The following is a 19,602-nucleotide window of genomic DNA, read 5'->3' as shown; positions in this document are numbered from 1 at the left end:
TTTTAAGGTCAGGCTTGACAAAGCCCTGGCTGGGATGATTTAATTGGGTATGGGTCCTGCTTTTGAGCAGGGGGTTGGACTAGATGACCTCCTGAGGTCCCTTCCAACCCTGATATTCTATGATTCTATGAGTGTGTGAAACTCTGAAGACACCTATCACCACAATGGCAGATTAAGTTCAGTGTTGATTAATACAATGTAATGTATGTTGACAGGAATAAGATGACCTGCTCAGATATATTGCTAGAATTTGAACTGTGACATTTAGCTGCAGTTTTTGATAGATTCCAAATACAAATTTAGTTGGTAAAACTCTCACTTCAGAATTTGAGGAAAATTTTTTTTTATTCAAACCCATATTAGCTTATGCTCAATATGTGAGCAACATTTTATAATTTGTAAAACTTAATAGAAATAATGCTTGTCTTAATAGTGCCAACAGATTAGGCACCTCTGTTAAGCAAGTTAGATGGCAGCTAAGAATGTGACATGTCATTTCAGCTAGTTGCCTGATTTTATAATTGGTCTCACCCTTTGAAGTACAGCCATATAGACAGGCAAGTATTAACATGAGCCTCTATTTTTACTTTGTTTATGCACACACATCTAGAAGTAGCACAGTCTGCAAATTTTTCCTCAATTTTTGATTCTAATCCCACACGAGCAGTCATAGAATATCAGGGTTGGAAGGGACCTCAGGAGGTCATCTAGTCCAACCCCCTGCTCAAAGCAGGACCAATCCCCAATTAAATCATCCCAACCAGGGCTTTGTCATCAGCACTACAGTTGCTTTGAGCTATGTAGTATAAGGCCACTCCACAGCAGTCATGCAAAAATCTGATAAGCAATATACTAAGCAAATAGTCAGGGAGCGCCTTCTGATTAGAATAACCAACTGTGTCAAGCACCACTAAAAACTACAGTAGAACAGAGTACAGAAAAGTAATCAGCATCAGTTCTCAAGACAGAATTTGCATGGCCCTATTATGCACACTGCAGCACATTTCTGCTGTAGAAGCTTTGAGTGTCTAGAAAGTGCCGGAGTTTCATTAACACCTCCCCACCTGCAATTAAAACACACACACACACACACACACACACACAGAGTCCTTGTTATATATTAAAGATCCCCAGCAATTGCTAATTCTGATAAATCAGTACAGACCATCTTTAGTGTGAACACAAAGCAATGCCTGAGTCTTTTTTCAGTTTCCCAGTGCACAGGCTCTAAAAGATGTTCACAATCAGTCTTGTATTTCAACGATTTAAAACAGCAGACAGTAGCACCTGCACCCTTGCTGAATGGCAGATTGCCAAGAGTTATGCACAGACTCTGCAGAGACAATAGGCTAAGAAATGCTTTTAATATCAGTTTGTACAGAAGGGGTTGCTTCAATCACAAGCTGTCGCTCTGGCAAAGGTTGACTTAGTGGAATATATGCCTGGGAGGAACCTGGTCACAGGCAGCCAGCAAGGGGATTATTTTACACACACCATGAACTCTGCTAAGCACACAGGGGGAATAGATCGTTACATACAGCTGATACTAGATATGACAATGAGTTCTCATTTCAGCATGGTTAAATACCTGCAGGGGAACAGGTGCTCACTGTCATGTGCTCAGAGAATATTCATGTCAGCACAGTAGCTGGAAAGATCAGCTCTGTTCAAGCCAGAATTTATGAGAATAGCAGTTCAAATATTGACAGCCCATCTCTGAGTACATCTAGACTACAAAAAAAAGTGGCAGAGAGTCTCAGGGTATGTGTACACTGCAGTTATAAACAGGAAACGGGCTTGTGCCTGCTGTCTCAGGCTAGAGGGGCTGTTTAATTGCAGTGTAGATGTTCGGGCTTGGGCTGCAGACTGAGCTCTGGCACCCTCCCACTATGCAGGGTCTTAAACCCTGGGCTCCCGCCCAAGCCCAAATGTCTACACCGGGGTGGGCAAACTTTTTGGCCTGAGGGCCACACAGGGGTTCCAAAAAATGTATGGAGGGCTGGGTAGGAAAGGCTGTGCCTCCCCAAACAGCCTGGCCCCTATCCTCCCCCTCCCACTGCCTGACTACCCCCCTCAGAACTCCCGACCCATCCAACCCCCCCTGCTCCTTGTCCCCTGACCCCCCCCCCCGGTCCCCACCCCATATCCAACCCCCCCAGCTCCCTGTCTGCCCCTATCCACCCCGACAGGCTCTCCAGGACTCCCATGCCTATCCAACCCCCCGTTCCCCGTCCCAACTGCCCCCCCGAACCTCTGTCCCCTGATGCTCCCTGCCCCTTATCCAACCCCCCTGTTCCCCGCCCCCTTACCATGCCACTCAGAGCATGAGGACTGGCAGCCATGCCACCACACTGCCCAGCAGGAGCTCGCAGCCCCACCACCACAGCAAGCTGAGGCTGCCAGGGTGGGGAAGAGAGCAGGGAAGGGGCTGGGGGCTAGCCTCCCTGGCCAGGAGCTCAAGGGCCGGGCAAGACGATCTCGCAGGCCAGATGTGGCCCACGGGCCATAGTTTGCTCACCTCTACCACAGGGACTCTATAGAACTTTGCGTGCTCCTATGTGCTCTATAACTGATCTCAGGAGAGGAAACTTTTTTTAAAAAGACAGTATTACCACATATTGAGGAACATGACACACCTATGGATGCAAAGTCACTCTTATCAGTGGAATGGAACTTTATTTAGAAACAATAATCCTCACAATACAATGGAGTTGTGTTTGTTATATAAATGGCTAACCTAGGACAGCAGCTCATGAGCACTAAAGAGTAGCCATCAATTAATTCCATTTTCAATAATAAAACTGGCTCACACCCAGTTTTGATTCACTATCTGAACCACAGTGGAAGGTTTTTTTGGGGTGGAGGTGGGAATCAAGAGGGATATGGGGGAATACTGAATCATTTAGGCAATTACATTAATGTCCAACTAAATTCAGTAGCAGAACAGATTGTAGGAAGAGTAGCTCTGCTGTATCTTCAGGCTCTCAAGTGACAGAAGGCAGGGAGTCCATCATAAGCTCAGAAGTTTTTCATTGAGAGCAATCTGCGACTGAGTGAGATTTGCCAAGTAGGTCACCATCAGCAGGTCCTGAGAAAGAGAAATGGACAGCAATTAGACTGATTCAGAGAATCAAAGAGATGCGAATTTGTGTCATTAAAGCAATTTACAAACAGTGCAGTTGCCAATCACCATTCTTCAGAGTGACACTGATGGCTCCACAACTTAGTTTCCACTTCATTCACCAGTTTGGAATACCTTGCATTCATATAATACTCGGAACTTTCAGTGCTTTTTATCTATAGTCCTCAGAGCATTGCAAGCATTATCCCCATTTCACAGATGGAGAAGAGAAGGCATATAGTGGTTAAGTGACTTCGACAAAGTCACACAAGTCACTGAGAATCAGGAATATAAATCCATATATCCTGATTCCCAATCCAAGTCAGAAGTAGAAACTTTCATCTTTAGAAATCCCAAACCACTTTACACAGGAGTGATTCTCTTTATCCAGCAATGAATTGAAGCAGTTGTTCAAACAGCACACACCACCACTACGCTAGGACATGAGGACAGGAAGTGAATGCTCCACTCAATCAAAACTGCAGGGAGAAATGAAGGGAGACCATGTAGTTACCAGTATTTGATTTTAGCTAGAACACGGGGGTCGACAACCCTATCCTTAGGGAAAGTGATATGGGCCTTTGTTGGTATGGCACATTCAGCAGCCCAAGGCAATGCTTGGGGGATACTGGGTCAAAACCAACTCTGAGGAAATGCTCCTACTGAATCAACACCACCCCTTCTGCAGTAACTAGCTGATCCCTGGATGTCTCCCATCCAACTACTGAACTAGCCTGATCCTGCTTATAAAACTTGCCACTTTTACACAGGGTCTCAAAGTGCCTTACAAACATTACACTTAAGAGTTGTTCTAATTTATAGCTGGGCAAACTGAGGAATAGAAATTGTGATTCTCTCCACTTATCACAGGAAGATGAGCTGGGAACAGAAGTGGGCTCAGTCCCGTGCTCTAAGCAACGGATACACTCGGCTTAGTTTGTTAGAGCTGCTGGGCTCACAGCATGAAGTGGTACTGATGCAGGTTTGTCATGGGCAACGTACACATCACAGAAATAGCTCCTTAAAAAATGTGAAGCCTAAAGTTACCAGACAAAAATATTAGGTGCATCACCTTTTATTCCAGTTGCCAGTTATCTTTCAAATCCAGATTGCAGTAAGATCTGGCTATTTACACAGTTGTCCTAAAAGTTTCATGTCTCAAGACAATCTCAGCGCTTTCAGGTTATGCACACAATTCCTAGCAAGTGTAAGAAGGAATCCTTTGCCTTTAATTACTGAAAAGGCTGCCTTGAGACGTTCCCTCATCTCTCCCAGATAGCTTTGCCTGCCTATTTCCAATTTTTGGTTACTAGTTAAAAACAGTTTCTCTAGTCACCAGCCTGGTTTTGCCTATTTTGGCCCTCTCTCTTTACGAGGCTCATTCCCTCAGCCTAACCTGACAAGTTACTAAGAATCCTTGTTCACATCAGATACTCAACCATGAAGAATGTGACGGTTGCAGACTGGGAAAGGACCACATTTCCCACAATGTGGATAGAAATGCCATTCTCTCTAGAGGGCTAGAAATTCCATGCTTGAATAATAAAGAGTACAGTAGCAGGAATATATTACCAACCACCTGAGCAGAAAGGTGTAGGTGACTGAAATGCTCAGGGAGATTAGAGACACTATGAAGATAGAAATAATGGGGGATTTCAACTCTCCCCACATTGACTGCATATGTCATCTCAGGATGGGATGTAAAGATAAATTTCTAGACACCATTAGTGATTGCTTCTTGGAGCAGCTAGTCCTGGAACCCACAAGGGGAGAGGCAATTCCTGATTTAGTCCTAAGTGGAGAACAGGGTCTGGGTCCAGGAGTTGAACACAAATGAACCTTTCAGCAATAGCAACCATAATGCAATTAAATTTAACATCCCTATAGTGGAAAAAAATTCCAAAGAAACCCACTGTGGTAGCATTTAACTTCAAAAAGAGGAACTAAACAAAAATGATAAAGCTAGTTAAACAGAAATCCAAAGGAACAGTCACAAGACTGAAATGCCTGCAAGTTGCATAGAAACTATTTAAGAATATAACTAGATGTTCAAACTAAATGTATACCCCAAATAAACACAGTAAGAGGACCAAAAAATGCCACAATGGCTTAACAAGAGAGCAAAAGAGGCTGTTAGAGACCAAAAGACATCCTTTAAAAATGAAAGTCAGATATTACTGAGGAAAATAGGAAGGGGGCATAAACTCTGGCAAGGGTAAAAGGATAATATGGCAGACCAAAAAAGAATTTGAAAAGCAACTAGCGAAAGATAAACAAAAAAAAAGAATTGCAAGTACATCAGAAATAGGAAGCCTGGCAAACAATCAGTGGGGCTACTGGACAATTGAGGAGCTAAAGGATCAAGGGCATGTGAGGGAGATTCCCGCACGAGCCATTCTTTTTAGGGAACAAATCTGATGAACTGTCCCAGATGGATGTGTCAAAGGTGGTTTTGGAACAAAGTAATACATTAAACAGTGATATGTCACCAGGACCAGATGGCATTCACCCAAGAATTCTGAAGGAACTCAAATAGGATATTGGAGAATTACTAACTGTGGTATGTAACCTATTGCTTCAATCAGCCTCTGTACCAGATGAGTGGAGGACAACTAATGTAACACTGATTTTTAGAAAAGGCTCCATAGGGGATCCTGACTGTTACAGGCCGGTAAGCCTAACTTTAATACCAGGCAAATTGGTTGAAAATTATAGTAAAGAACAGAATTATGAGAGAGACACCATCACAATATGTTGGGGAAAAGAGTCAACACTGCTTTTGTAAAGGGAAACCATGCCTCACCAATTTATTAGAATTCATTGAGGGTGTCAACAAACATACTGACATAGGTGATCCAGTTGATATAGTGTACTTGTACTGTCAGAAAGCCTTTGACACAGTTCCTCACCAAAGGCTGTTAAGTAAGGAATTATGGGATACGAGATAGTTCTCTCGGATCAGTAACTCATTAAAAGACAAAAAGTGTAGGAATAAATAGTCAGTTTTCACAATGAAAATAGGTGACTAACAGGGTCCCTGAATGTTCTGTACTGGGACAAGTGCTATTCAATGTATTCGTAAGTGTTCTGGAAAAGGGACTAAACAGTGAGGTGGCAAACTTTGCTAACAATACAAAATGACTCAAGATAGTTAAGTCCAAAGCTGATTGTAAAGAGTTACAAAGAGATCTCAAAAAACTGGGTGACTGGGCAACAAAATGGCAGATGAAATTCAATGTTGATAAGTGCAAAGTAATGCACATTAGAAAACATAATCCCAACTGTACATACACAATGATGGGGGTCTAAATTAGCTGTTATCACTCAAGAAAGATCTTGGAGTCATCATGGGTAGTTCTCTGAAAACATCCACTCAATGTGCAGCAGCAGTCAAAAAGCTAACAATGTTAGGAATCATTAGGAAAGGGAGAAATAATGAGACAGAAAATATTTTAACACTACTATATAAATCTATGGTATGCCCATACCTTTGAATACTGCATGCAGTTCAGGCCACCCCATCTCAAAAAAGATACATTAGAACTGGACAATGTACAGAGAAGGGTAACAAAAATGATTGGGGTATGGAACAGCTTCCATATGAGGAAAGATTAAAAGAGATCACTAAGGGGGCGGGAGGGGGGAAGAGGGAGATCTGATACAGGGCTATAAAATTGTGACTGGTATGGAGAAAGTGAACAAGCAAGTGTTATTTACCCCTTCACACAACATAAGAACAATGAAAATTAATAAGTAGCAGATTTAAAAACAAACATAAGGAAGTACTTCACACAATGCAGTCAGCCGGCCTGTGGAACTCATTGCCAGATGTTGTGAAGGCCAAAAGTTATTACCTTGTTCAAAAAAGGATAAGCTATGCTCAAGGAGGATAGGTCCATCAACGGCTATTGGCCAAGATGGCCAGCGATATGCAACCCCATGCTCTGGGTGTCCCTAAACATCCAACTGCCAAAAGCTGGGACTGGACTACAGGGGATGGATGATTCAATAACTGCCTTTTTCTGTTCATTCCTTCTGAACCTCAGACAGTGGCAGGTACCAGATGACTGGATACCAGGCTAGATGGACCATTGGTCTGACCCAGTATGGCTATTCTCATTCTTATGACGAGAGTGGGTAGAAAGGGTGGGGTTTTGTTTTGGTCATTGACATATCATGCCTAGAAGATAATTTTCAGGACTGTGTTGCAACCTGGTCTCCATTTTACACCTATGGACAATGTCCTGAATGCAAGGCAGGGTGGGGGAAATCATTACTCTCTTTGGGAAACCACTTATGCTAAGGTTTCTGTACAGAACTATTACTTACATGATCCTATGAACAGTGACTCGGTTCCTTATGAAGTTCAAGATTGGGTAACATTACAACACTTTTCAGGCACCTTCTCTTTTCTGGATTTCCTTTTCATTTCTATATAGTTCTATCATTTGTAGTGTGTTAACTGAATGTTAAGGTTTAAGATTAAAACTAGAAAATTTTGAGGGAGTCAACAAGCATGTGGACAAGGGGGATCCAGTGGATATAGTGTACTTCAATTTTCAGAACGCCTTTGACAAAGTCTCTCACCAAAGGCTCTTAAACTAAGCTGTCATGGGATAAGAGGGAAGGTTCTCTCATGGATTGGAAACTGATTAAAAAGATAGGAAACAAAGGGTAGGAATAAATTATCAGTTTTCAGAATGGAGAGAGGTAAATAGTGGGGTCCCCCAAGGGTCTCAGCTGCGACCAGTTCTATTCAACATATTCATAAATGGTATCGAAAAAGGGGGAAACAGTGAGGTGGCAAAATTTGCAGATGATACAAAATTACTCAAGATAGTTAAGTCCCAAGACTGTGAAGAGCTACAAAAGGATCTCACAAAACTAGGTGACTGGGCAACAAAATGGCAGATTAAATTCAATGTTGATAAATGCAAAGTAATGCACACTGGAAAACAATCCCAACTATGCATATAAAATGATGGGGTCTAAATTAGCTGTAACCACTCAAAGATTTTGGAGTTATTGTGGATAGTTCTCTGAAAACGTCCACTCAATGTGCAATGGCAGTCACAAAAGTACACAGAATGTTAGGAATCATTAAGAAAGGGATAGATAACAAGACAGAATATATAATAAATCACCTCTATATAAATCCATGATACGCCCACATCTTGAATACTGTGTGCAGGTCTGGTTGCCCCATCTCAAAAAAGATGTATTGGAATTGGAAAAGGTTCAGAAAAGGGCAACAAAAATTATTAGGGTTATGGAACGGCTGCCATATGAGGAGAGATTAATAAAACGGGGACTTTTCATCTTGGAAAAGAGACAACAAAGGGGGATATGACAGAGATCTATAAAATCATGACTGGTGTGAAGAAAGTAAATAAGGAAGTGTTATTTACTCCTTCTCATAACACAAGAACTAGGGGTCATCAAATGAAATAAGAAGGTTTAAAACAAACAAAAGGAAGGATTTTTTCCCACACAACGCACAGTCAACCTGTGGAACTCCTTGCCAGAGGAAGTTGTGAAGGCCAAGACTATAACAGGGTTCAAAAAAGAAAAAAAGTTCATGGAGGATAGGTCCACCAATGGCTTTAACCAGGATGGGCAGCGATGGTGTCCCTAGCCTCTGTTTGCCAGAAGCTGGGAATGGGTGAGAGGGGATGGATCACTTGATGATTACCTGTTCTGTTCATTCCCTCTGGGGTACCTGGCATTGGCCACTGTTGGAGGACAGTATACTGGGCTAGATGGACTTTTGGTCTGACCCAGTACTACTGTTCTTATGAAAGCTTGGTTAATGCTTCCTACTGTTATTCAGCTTTTGGGGGGTACTGGCAGATCTGAATAGCTCCCTTCATACTTTTTTTTTTTAATTTCAGTAACATTTGTTAATTGTGAAGCCAGGCTGATAGATGGGAAAAAAGGGCAGACACCTCTCTTGTCTTCCACAACCCAGAAACAGGTAAGCAATAGATTTGCTGCGGATCCCCAGTGGATCCCAGATAGATTCCTCATGAAGAACACCCAGAAGAACTGAGTAACAGGACTCACGTTGATATTGCTGTTCAGCATTGTCTCAAAGTCCTCCGGTGAAATCTTTGGCACCTGGTTAATAAGATCCATCAGGAAGCGCCCAACAGTGTTGTCAGCAGCCACTTTACCTGACTAACCATAAAAATAAAGACATTTTACAATGAGCAAGATACAACAAATTTACTACACAGAACAGGAAGAGCTGACACAAATGCAGGGAAAGCTCTCACCCTCTCCTGTATGAGCTGAAATAGATTCAGATTCTTTGTGATCATCTGGTCTGATCTCTTGTGTAACACAGGCCATAGAACTTCCCCCAAATAATTCCTAGAGTAGATCTTTTATACAAACATCCAAACTTGATTTAAAAATTGTCAGTGATGGAGAATCCATTATGACCCTTGGTAAACTGTTCCAGTGGTTGCTCACTGTTAAAATGTATGCCTTATTTCTGGTCTGAATTTATCTAGCTTCAACTTCCAGCTGTTGGATTGTGTTACAACTTTCTCGGCTAAGGCCCATTATTAAATGTTTGTTCTAATGTAGGTATTTATAGATTAATCAAATCATCCCTTAGACTGAAGCAGCTCAATATATTTAGCTTAACAAAGGGAAGGTTACCACTACAGGGCATGTTTTCTAATCCTTTAATCATTCTCTGGGCTCTTCTCTAAAGATTCCCCAATTTATCAACATCCTTCTTGAATTGTAGGCACCAGAACTAGACATAATATTCCAGCAGCCATCGCATCAGTGCCAAATACAGAGGTAAAATAACTGTCTACTCCTACTCAAGATTCACATTTATGCATCCCAGAATCATATTAGCTCTTTTGGCCACAGGATCGCACAGACATTAGCCTTACCAGCACATCCTCTGCATACTGCAGCACTGTGCTCAGGGTATCCTGGATCCGGGCTGACGCTGCCCCCACCTGCTGCAAGTCACTGGACAAGCCAATCACTCGACTGGGACTCAAACAGGTTTTCATGATGAGATCAACTGCGAGAAGAGAGATGCTGAGAAAACTGGCTGTCACAAGGTCAGCTTCAACCACCAACCACTCCCCAGAGATTTTTAGGATGACATCTGCTGCAGCAAAACAGGAAATGCTTTTCCAGTGCTGCCTTCACTACCAATGTAATGCTGGCATTTCCACAGGGTATATAGTGCTCCTGCACCACTGTGCAAAGCAGATTTTTGCAGAAATTAGTGCTTTGTGTAGAATTTCCTTCCCCCCCACAGAGATGGACTGCAGTGCTGCTGGCTGCCACTAGTGGCTGCTGGACATGGCAGAGCCCAGCTCGCACATAGAAGATACTGCCAGGGGAATGGGGAGAGAACTACAGGGATCCAGGCAACTGCAGCTCCCAGCATGCTCTGACGAAAGGTGGCTGCAGTGCACAGGAAACTCCACACAAACCTGGCACTGAGCATCAAGCTCTTTCCCTGGGCTCTGACGGGTAGGTGTCTGGGCTGGGGGGGGTGGGGGGGGCACAGCCACAGGAGATTCAGATGTATTGGCTTGTGCGGGGCACATGGCTGGGTTCTGGGAGGTAAAGGCTGCAGGTGTCCATCCCCCAACTGGGCTGTGGGGAGGAGGGGGCAGGGAAACAGGAACTGGATTGTCTTTTTTTTTTTTTTAAACTCTCTACCACCACGTAGGGAATTTGTGTGTCTGTATTCTCAGACATACTTGCTGACAGGTATTTTTAAATAAATCACCAAAATAATTAAAACTGGCGTGATTACGTAATGTTTTTTGACAAATAAAAGCTGCAGAATTTTAAAATATTGTGCGCAGAATTTTTTTTTGGCGCAGAATTCCCCCAGTAGTAATATATTAGCTACATGGGGGAGCAACGGAGGACACAGGCACACGTTCCATTGATCTTAATGGAGAATGCAGGTGCTCAGAACATCTAAGAATTAGAGCACTTTAATGCCTAAACATGAAACTGTAGGCACCCAAGCTTGAAAGTTTTGGCCTCCATCTTGAGAAGCATCAGATTAGTATTTGGTCTGAAAAAGAATGAGGGATTCCAGCCATTTCGCTCAGCCTTCTTTCCCCAGGTCTAAGCAATGACAATGCTGCCTGCCTGGCACCTAGTACAGTTACAACTTATACACTCCAAGAAGTCCCAAAGACATCTTCAGCTTGTCCCTGATGCATTTTCACATCCAGTAATCAGAAATTTGTAAGTTAGCCTCATGATATATACAGTCTCACTTTAGTAGGGGGAGTTTAAGGGATGCTAATAATTTGAAATAGAGTTCTTAAGAGTTAATAGCAACCCCCCTTTTTAATGGTTTTACAATCACGTTTTCTGGTTCTGTATGTTTCTCTCTCCCAAGTTGCTGGGAGACACTCTCAAATTGGAAACTGATTACATCAGTGGTCCCCAAACTTTTTATGTTGCACACCCCCTTACCTCTGTCCATGCCCCCGTTCCCCCATCGCTGGGCTGCGGTGACACGGCCAGGGCTGGCAGCCAGGGTTCCAGGGGTGGCAACGGAGCTGGGTGGTGCTCCATCCCCACCCACCATGGGAGCTGGCTTGGTCCCCAGCCAGGCCCCCACAAACATTCCTCTGCATCCCAGTTTGCAGACCTCTGGACTACACAGAGTGCTGTCAAATAGATGAAATAGTTCTCCAAACTCTGATATACAATCTCAGGAGTTCCCTGTTGTCTCATGTCAATTCTGATTAAAAAAAAAAATCAGATGAAACATGCCAAGTACTAGGCATGTGTGTTATCAAAGTTGACGGCCTTCTGAAAGAAAAGGCCACTACTGACCCGAGGACGAGCGCTCCCAATGTCTTTAAGGTTAGGAACAGACACCTTTTCCCTTTGTCTCTCCAGTTTTATCTATAATCTCTTTGCTTCTTTCCACTGGTTTTGTGGCCTGACTTGGTTGTTTCTCTTCTCCACCAGATTCCACTTTCTAATCCAGTCACAATCCTCCATTTTACCCCACAGCTCATTGCTCTGCATTCACTTCACAACTCCTACATCTGTTCCACTCTGCCCCAAAATGCTGGGCCACTTCGACTTTCACCAATGCCCAGCACCCTGTCTGATAGCACCATTTCATCAGCACTGAACAGCAACAAGAAATCCCCTAATATGGGGGGCAGGGAAACAAAGAAGAAGATGAGGCATTGAGCACTAAGGCAATGACTTCAGTAAGCAGCACTCAGGTACACAAGCTAGGGATGCAGATCCCTGTGATCCCCAGACACAAATCAAGCACCCAAATAATCTGGGTAGAACCAACAAGAACAACAAGCCGGCTTACCTCCTATCCGCTCAGTGTCATAGTAAACATACTTCACTGTCAGAGGTGTGAACATCACCCCCATGGTCTTACCAGGGACCCCCATCGGAGCACTAGAAAAGACAAGATTTACATAACATAGCATAAGTAATGGCCTACACGGATGTGTCAACAACAAGTAATACCTAACCTATTTCACTTCCCTCTTTGACAGGGTTACTGGTCTACTGGATTAGGGAGCAGCAGTAGACATGATATGACATTCCCACAATGAATAGAGGGAAATGTGGTCTAGATGAAATGACCATCAAATGGGTACACAACTGGTTGAAAAACCATATTCAAACGAGTAATTATCAACGATTCACTGTCAAACTGGAAGTGCATGTCTAGCGGGGTTCTGCAGGGGTCAGTCCTGGCCTAGTACTACATAATATTTTCATTCCTGACTTGGATAACGAATTGGAGAATTTATGTATAAAATTTGCAAATGACATCAAACCAGGAGGGACTACAAAAACTTTGGAAGACCGAATTAGAATTCGAGAGGATCTTGATAAACTGGACCATAATGAAAATCAATAAAGACAAGTGCAAAGTACTTCACTTAGGAAGGAAAGATCAAAAGCACAAATACAAAATGGGAAACAACTGGCTAGACTGTACTGCAGAAAAGGATAGTGAAGCATAAACTGAGTATGAGCCACCTATGTGATACAGTTGTGAAAAAGGCTAATATTCTGGGGTGTATTAACAGGAGTGTCTTATGCAAGACATGGCAGATAACTGTTCTGCCATACCCTGCCTCAGTAGGAGTACTGCAGCCAGTTTTGGGTTCCACACTTTAAGATATGGATAAACTGGAAAGTCCAGAGAAGAGCAACTAAAAATGATCAAAGGTTTAGAAATCTTGACCTATGAGGAAAGGTTAAAAAACTGGGCATGATTAGTCCTGAGAAAAGACAACTGGGGGGGATGGGGGAGGAGAAGAACCTGATAAGTCTTCAGATACATTAAAGGCTGTGATCATTCTCCATGTCCACTGAAGGTAAGACAAGTAGTAATGCGCTTAATCTGCAGCAAGGGAGAGTTAGATTAGAGATTAGGAAAACATTTCTAAGTATTGGGATAGTTAAGTATTGGAATAGTCTTCCAAGGGAGGCTGTGGAATCCTCATAATTGGATGATCTAGGTCAAGGATTCTTAAACTTCATTGCACCATGACCCCCTTCTGACAACAAAAAACCCCCATGACCCTAGGAAGGGGGACTGAAGCCTGAGCCCCGCTGCCCTGACTGGGGGATGGGCAAAGTCCAAGTCCCACCATCCCAGGCTCAGGTGGGGGGTGGGAGAGAAAGAGCCTAAAAGCCCAAGGGCTTCAGCCCTTGGCGGGGGCCTATAACCTGAGCCCTGCCATCCAGGGCTGAAGTCTTTGGGTTTTGGCCCTGGCAGCATGTGGTGACTCGGGCTTCAGCTTCAGCCCCAGGTGTCCGGGCTTGGGCAAGTATGACCAAGTCTAAACACCAGCTCTGGCGACCCCATTAAAATGGGGTCGCAACCCACTTTGGGGTCCTGACTCACAGTTTGAGAACCACAGATCTAGGTATATGTGGTCCTGCCTCAGCACAAGGGGATGGACTAGAGGACATTTCTCTACTCTGCATACAAACCTATTCAAAGAAAGAAAAGGAGTACTTATGGCACTATTTGAGCATAAGCTTTCGTGAGTTACAGCTCACTTTACTGGATGCATGCAGTGGAAAATACAGTGGGGAGATTTTATATACACAGAGAACATGAAACAATGGGTGTTTCCATACACACTGTAATGAGAGTGATGGTAACACCCATTGTTTCATGTTCTCTGTGTATATAAAATCTCCGCACTGTATTTTCCACTGCATGCATCCGATGAAGTGAGCTGTAGCTCACGAAAGCTTATGCTCAAATAAATTTGTTAGCCTCTAAGGTGCCACAGTACTCCTTTTCTTTTTGCAGATACAGACTAACACGGCTGCTATTCTGAAACCTATTCAAAGGAGGAGACAGTAACCCTTTATCTGGTTTGCCTCCCCTACACTGAAGCAGAAGAGACTGAGCAGGTTACTCATTCTCACCAAGAACCGCATTCATACTTGTGGGGAGCTGTAATAGTTGTTACACAGTTGTTGGTCCAGAGGAATTCTAGAGATTCCCAGGGGTTCTTTGTCGCTAAAAACTTAGAATCATAGAATATCAGGGTTGGAAGGGACCTCAGGAGGTCATCTAGTCCAACCCCCTGCTCAAAGCAGGACCAATCCCCAATTAAATCATCCCAGCCAGGGCTTTGTCAAGCCTGACCTTAAAAACTTCTAAGGAAGGAGATTACCTCCCTAGGTAATGCATTCCAGTGTTTCACCAGCCTCCTAGTGAAAAAGTTTTTCCTAATATCCAACCTAAACCTTCCCCACTGCAACTTGAGACCATTACTCCTTGTCCTGTCCTCTTCTACCACTGAGAATAGTCTAGAACTGTCCTCTCTGGAATCATCTCTCAGGTAGTTGAAAGCAGCTATCAAATCCCCCCTCATTCTTCTCTTCTGCAGACTAAACAATCCCAGTCCCCTCAGCCTCTTCTCATATGTCATGTGTTCCAGACCCCTAATCATTTTTGTTGCCCTTCGCTGGACTCTCTCCAATTTATCCACATCCTTCTTGTAGTGTGGGGCCCAAAACTGGACACAGTACTCCAGATGAGGCCTCACCAATGCCGAATAGAGGGGGACGATCACGTCCCTCGATCTGCTCGCTATGCCCCTACTTATACATCCCAAAATGCCATTGGCCTTCTTGGCTACAAGGGCACACTGCTGACTCATATCCAGCTTCTCGTCCACTGTCACCCCTAGGTCCTTTTCCGCAGAACTGCTGCCTAGCCATTCGGTCCCTAGTCTGTAGCGGTGCATTGGGTTCTTCCGTCCTAAGTGCAGGAAGCTGCACTTATCCTTATTGAACCTCATCAGATTTCTTTTGGCCCAATCCTCTAATTTGCCTAGGTCCCTTATTATACTTGTCCCCCTAGTTTATATAGTTTTCAATGGGGAAAGTCAAGCATTCAGTTAATCAAAAGGAAATTACAGAAGTGACATTCATACTAACCATTCATCTGCGGAGGTCAAGCCATTCTCAAAACTTTATTAAGTCTCAACACCCCTGTTAAGTGTGGCAAGTACTAATACAATTGTATAGACGGGAAAACAGAATCTCAGAGATTAAGTCACTTGAGCACAGCACCACCACCAAAGACTCAGCTGGGAATAGAATCAAGAGACCTGGTTCACAGCCTCTGTTCTAGCCAGGAGACAAGATTGCCCTAATTAGGACAATCAATTAAATCCCTCCCTACCCTACTGTGTCCCTTTTTGATAAGCCCACTGGCGATCCCCTTTCCAAAGTGTGATCTATCTCCCCAAAATACCTGATATAGGCTTTAATGCTCATGCGCCCATTCTGGAGACTGGTGTCCACAGTGAGGTGGATTGGATTGTGTGCTTCCCGACTATAATACTCATGGATCAGGACAGAGTGCTCTGTAATGTCATGGCCCGTAGCATACCTTAGAAAACACAACATAAGAACATGAGACCTGGGCATCCAACACTTCATATTTCAGACATACTGGGATATTTGCCATTAAGCAATGATGTGCACACAACTCTGCTCTGAACACATGATCAATTTGTAGCAGGATGTGAAGGAAAAAAGTTTGAGTACCATCTGCTCAGGACATCACTGCACTTTGCAAATCAGACACATGATTTTTGATGCACTTATTAGGCTTTGAATTGCTCTCTGATTAAAAGTAATTCAAAGCACATTATAGGAAAATAAGCTCTTAGGTAAAGAGCTACAACCCAATTCCTCCATGAACTGACCATCAGAGTTAAAAATACAGGACTATATTAATCCAGCTGCTTTAACTGTCCTGCAGTTAATATCTTCGAAACATAATTAACTTAAATTCATTACAGCTCAGACCTCACTGAAGTATATAAACTGTGGGCCTCCACAACAACCTTCTGAAGAGAAAGAGGAGTCAGGGTTTGCATTTATTTCTTCAGGAATAAAACAAAGCTGGTTCACAGAACCTCAAGAGACTTAATGAGGTTCTCCACACTCCACCCCAAGAGGTCTATAAAGTGCAGTTCCCTACATCACTTCACCTGATTTTCCAACAATCTCTTGGGAGAAGACTATAGTATCAGAAAATATTGCCCCACTACATACACTTTATTCCCTTCCCATGATACCTAGTCTCACGTTAAAAAATATATCCCATTTCTTGAGATTTATATTCTATATCCCCAGCTGTTATTTCAGCAAACTATGCTGCTTATTCAAAATCTATAATGCAGTGTACAATATTTCAAGGTGCATAATGGGGCCACATAACTGCTAAGCACAGGTCACATGTTTGCAGTGGAGAAGATGACTTACCACCCCAAAATGATTTCACTAGGGGAAACCTTCTTGTGCAGCTCATACATATTCTTAGCAAATTCCATATCAACAGCCACCTGAAAACCACAACAAAGCAGCATGAGGCAATCAACTGCAGGAGCGCTTAAAATTTAAATTCTAGCAGCAGGCAGTGAAATGGAAGGTTCTTGTGGTCAATTAGAATTCAGAGAAGAACTTTCCCTTAGTAGTTACCAGCCCACTGCAAGCAGAACTAGCACTTCATTGCCCTCCATACACTAGGACAACATGGTAGGATTTCACCAAAAGACCCTGCCAACATACATCACGTGTAGACTCTTCTAATCACACCTCACTCAAAGGGTAGTGAATTCTAGAGCCACATGTGCTAACAGAGACTCAGACAGATCCAGGACTTCCGGAATACCAAAGGCAAAAGGTGAAACATGCAGGAAAGGAGTACAAACATTAGCATGATGAGATTGTTCTCACTCCTACAGCGATCCTGATAGCCAAGTGAGCTAGCCCACTAATACTCAGCATCTTCCATCTGAGTACTTCAGAGTGCGTCACTGTCATGCCATTTAGTCTCCCAACTCTCCTCTGTGCTAGGATGGACACACTCAGGGAGCAGAGGCCATCACCCACCTCATCTTCGGACTCATTGTGTGGGACCGAGAAGCAATTGGTGACTTCCACTGAGAGCTTGTCCACAGTGCCTGCAGAGCAGAGAGAGAGAGACTGAGAGGAGGTGCTGGGCGGGCTCAAGCACCCCAGGCTCTTCCCTGAGACGCCACACAGCTGTGAAGCTCAGGCTCCCCTTACAGCGAGGGCCAAGGTGGAACCCAGGCGAGGGAAGGGGCCTGGACCAGCCAGGGGCAGCCTGGTCCAGGCTCCGCTAGCCTCGGGGGAACGGAGGCGGGGAGAGAGAGCCGGGCCCTGCTCACCACGGGGGCTCTTACCCAGCAGGGTCCCAATGACCCGGGCCGCGCCCTCGTTCCGCCGCTCGAAGCTGTCCACGATGGAGGCCAGGATGACCGGGTGCAGCCGGACCACGCGGCCGCCGGGGAAGGGGCCAGGCAGCGCTGCCGGGCCTGCTGGACCCGGGGCTGCTGTAGTGGGAGGCACAGGCGGCGCTGCGCCTCCCGCTGGGGTGGCCGCAACTGGCGGTGCGGCTGCTGGGCTTGGGGCTGCCGGGACGGGAGCAGGGGATGGGGACGGGGATGGGGACGGGACCTGAGCTACCGCCGCCATTTTGTAAAGAAAGGAGCGAGACTACCCACGCCAGCAATAATAGGCTGAACCAGGCAGCTGTTACAAACCCTGCCTTCTCATTGGATGGAAGATGAGTACAGCCCGCCTCCTTCGCCTATTAACCAACCGGGAGAGCGCAGGGGAAGACCGAGCTCGCGGAGTGGGTGAGAACGAAAGTAGGTCACTTCATCATTGGCTGATATTGACTATTGTTCCCGCCCGTGAGTGTCCACAAGCTTTCCCATTGGCTAGAGGTGACCCACCCATTCAGCATCCAGAAGCTCCTCTATTGGCTTGGCGATGGCTATACCTGATGCTGGCCTGGGAGGGCATAGGGCCTTTCCAGTGGGGAGGGGGGAGCCTCTGGAGGCAGCCTCCCTTGGTGACCCCACCCCACTGCTGTCACTGGCATGGTACAGTGATCACACAATGTGTTCAAATGGGGTCATGACCATGGTAACAAGTGCCTGACCGTCTTCTTGACTGAATCTCCCCTGTGAGGGGGGGGATGGCCGTCTGGCTGTCCTCCCCATGTCGCCATCCTGCAGCCAAGGGCAGAGAGAAGGAGGGTGAGAAAGCCTGGATTTGTGCTGGAAATGGCCCACCTGATGATCACTTTAGATAAGCTATTACCAGCAGGACAGTGGGGTGGGAGGAGGTATTTTTTCATATTCTCTGTGTATAAATAAAGTCTGCTGCAGTTTCCACGGCATGCATCCGATGAAGTGAGCTGTAGCTCATGAAAGCTCATGCTCAAATAAATTGGTTAGTCTCTAAGGTGCCACAAGTACTCCTTTTCTTTTTGCGAATACAGACTAACACGGCTGTTACTCTGAGACCTTCAACAGTTGCTCATGTCAATGGACATTTGGAGGCTAAAGGCCTGTGAGGAGTGGGGCCTAGGTGACTTGCCCCAGCTCATCTGAAGTGTGTTGTGGAGCAGGAAATTGGACCCGGGTCACTCTGTATCCCAGGCTCGTGCCCCAGCTATTAGACATCTCTTCCTTGCTGGCTGGCCAGATGGAAATACAGAACAGCTAATGATCAGTGTTGTGCCACAAGGCCTTCTAGTATCATCACTTTCAGTTCTTGCTTTTCCTTCTCTGGATTTGGCAGTGAAGCCATTCACCCTTCTAGCCCTGTTTCGCTTGATTTTTCTTTATAATCCCCTTTCATGATCGAGTCATTACTGCCTATGTCATGCAAATTTGAGTTCTGTAATGATGGGGAATCTTCCCAATTTGCAGAGTGATCCTCTCCCCCTGCTTGTTACTGGGAGCAGTGTCTCTAGTTGCCCCGTGGCCTATGGTAAAAATGTACTCCTCTATTGCAAGTGAAATAAATATTACATTTTTTTATTTATCCTTTCTGGGAGTAATTTTTATCTGGTTAGTTGTATGGGACCATGTCTGACAGTGTTATTCCATTATTAGAACATTAACTGA

General features: G+C 44.6%; 1 protein-coding gene across 2 annotated transcripts; it reads right to left on the bottom strand.

Annotated features, from left to right (window-relative positions):
* Nucleotides 1–2,656: 2,656 nt before the first annotated feature.
* Nucleotides 2,657–18,194, bottom strand: EIF3F (eukaryotic translation initiation factor 3 subunit F). 2 transcript variants are annotated; one of them, XM_073352820.2, is made up of 8 exons: nt 17,866–18,190; nt 17,552–17,622; nt 16,922–17,001; nt 15,903–16,040; nt 12,468–12,559; nt 10,033–10,169; nt 9,185–9,298; nt 2,657–3,088 (listed from the first exon to the last, which is right to left on the bottom strand). In XM_073352820.2, the coding sequence occupies exons 1-8, from the start codon at nt 18,155–18,157 to the stop codon at nt 3,011–3,013; spliced, it is 1,002 nt and encodes a 333-aa protein (XP_073208921.1). In that variant the 5' UTR covers nt 18,158–18,190; the 3' UTR covers nt 2,657–3,010. The 2 variants fall into 2 exon arrangements, with proteins under 2 accessions (XP_073208921.1, XP_073208924.1); XM_073352823.2 differs by lacking the exons at nt 2,657–3,088; nt 9,185–9,298 and adding an exon at nt 11,600–11,796 and having other exon boundaries at nt 10,068–10,169; nt 17,866–18,194.
* Nucleotides 18,195–19,602: the final 1,408 nt, after the last annotated feature.

The sequence above is a fragment of the Lepidochelys kempii genome, chromosome 7 (genome assembly GCF_965140285.1).
Source record: "Lepidochelys kempii isolate rLepKem1 chromosome 7, rLepKem1.hap1, whole genome shotgun sequence".
NCBI classification, from domain to species: Eukaryota; Metazoa; Chordata; order Testudines; family Cheloniidae; genus Lepidochelys; species Lepidochelys kempii.
The sequence above is the reverse complement of the archived record's forward strand: the minus strand, read 5'-3'. Positions and strand labels throughout refer to the sequence as shown.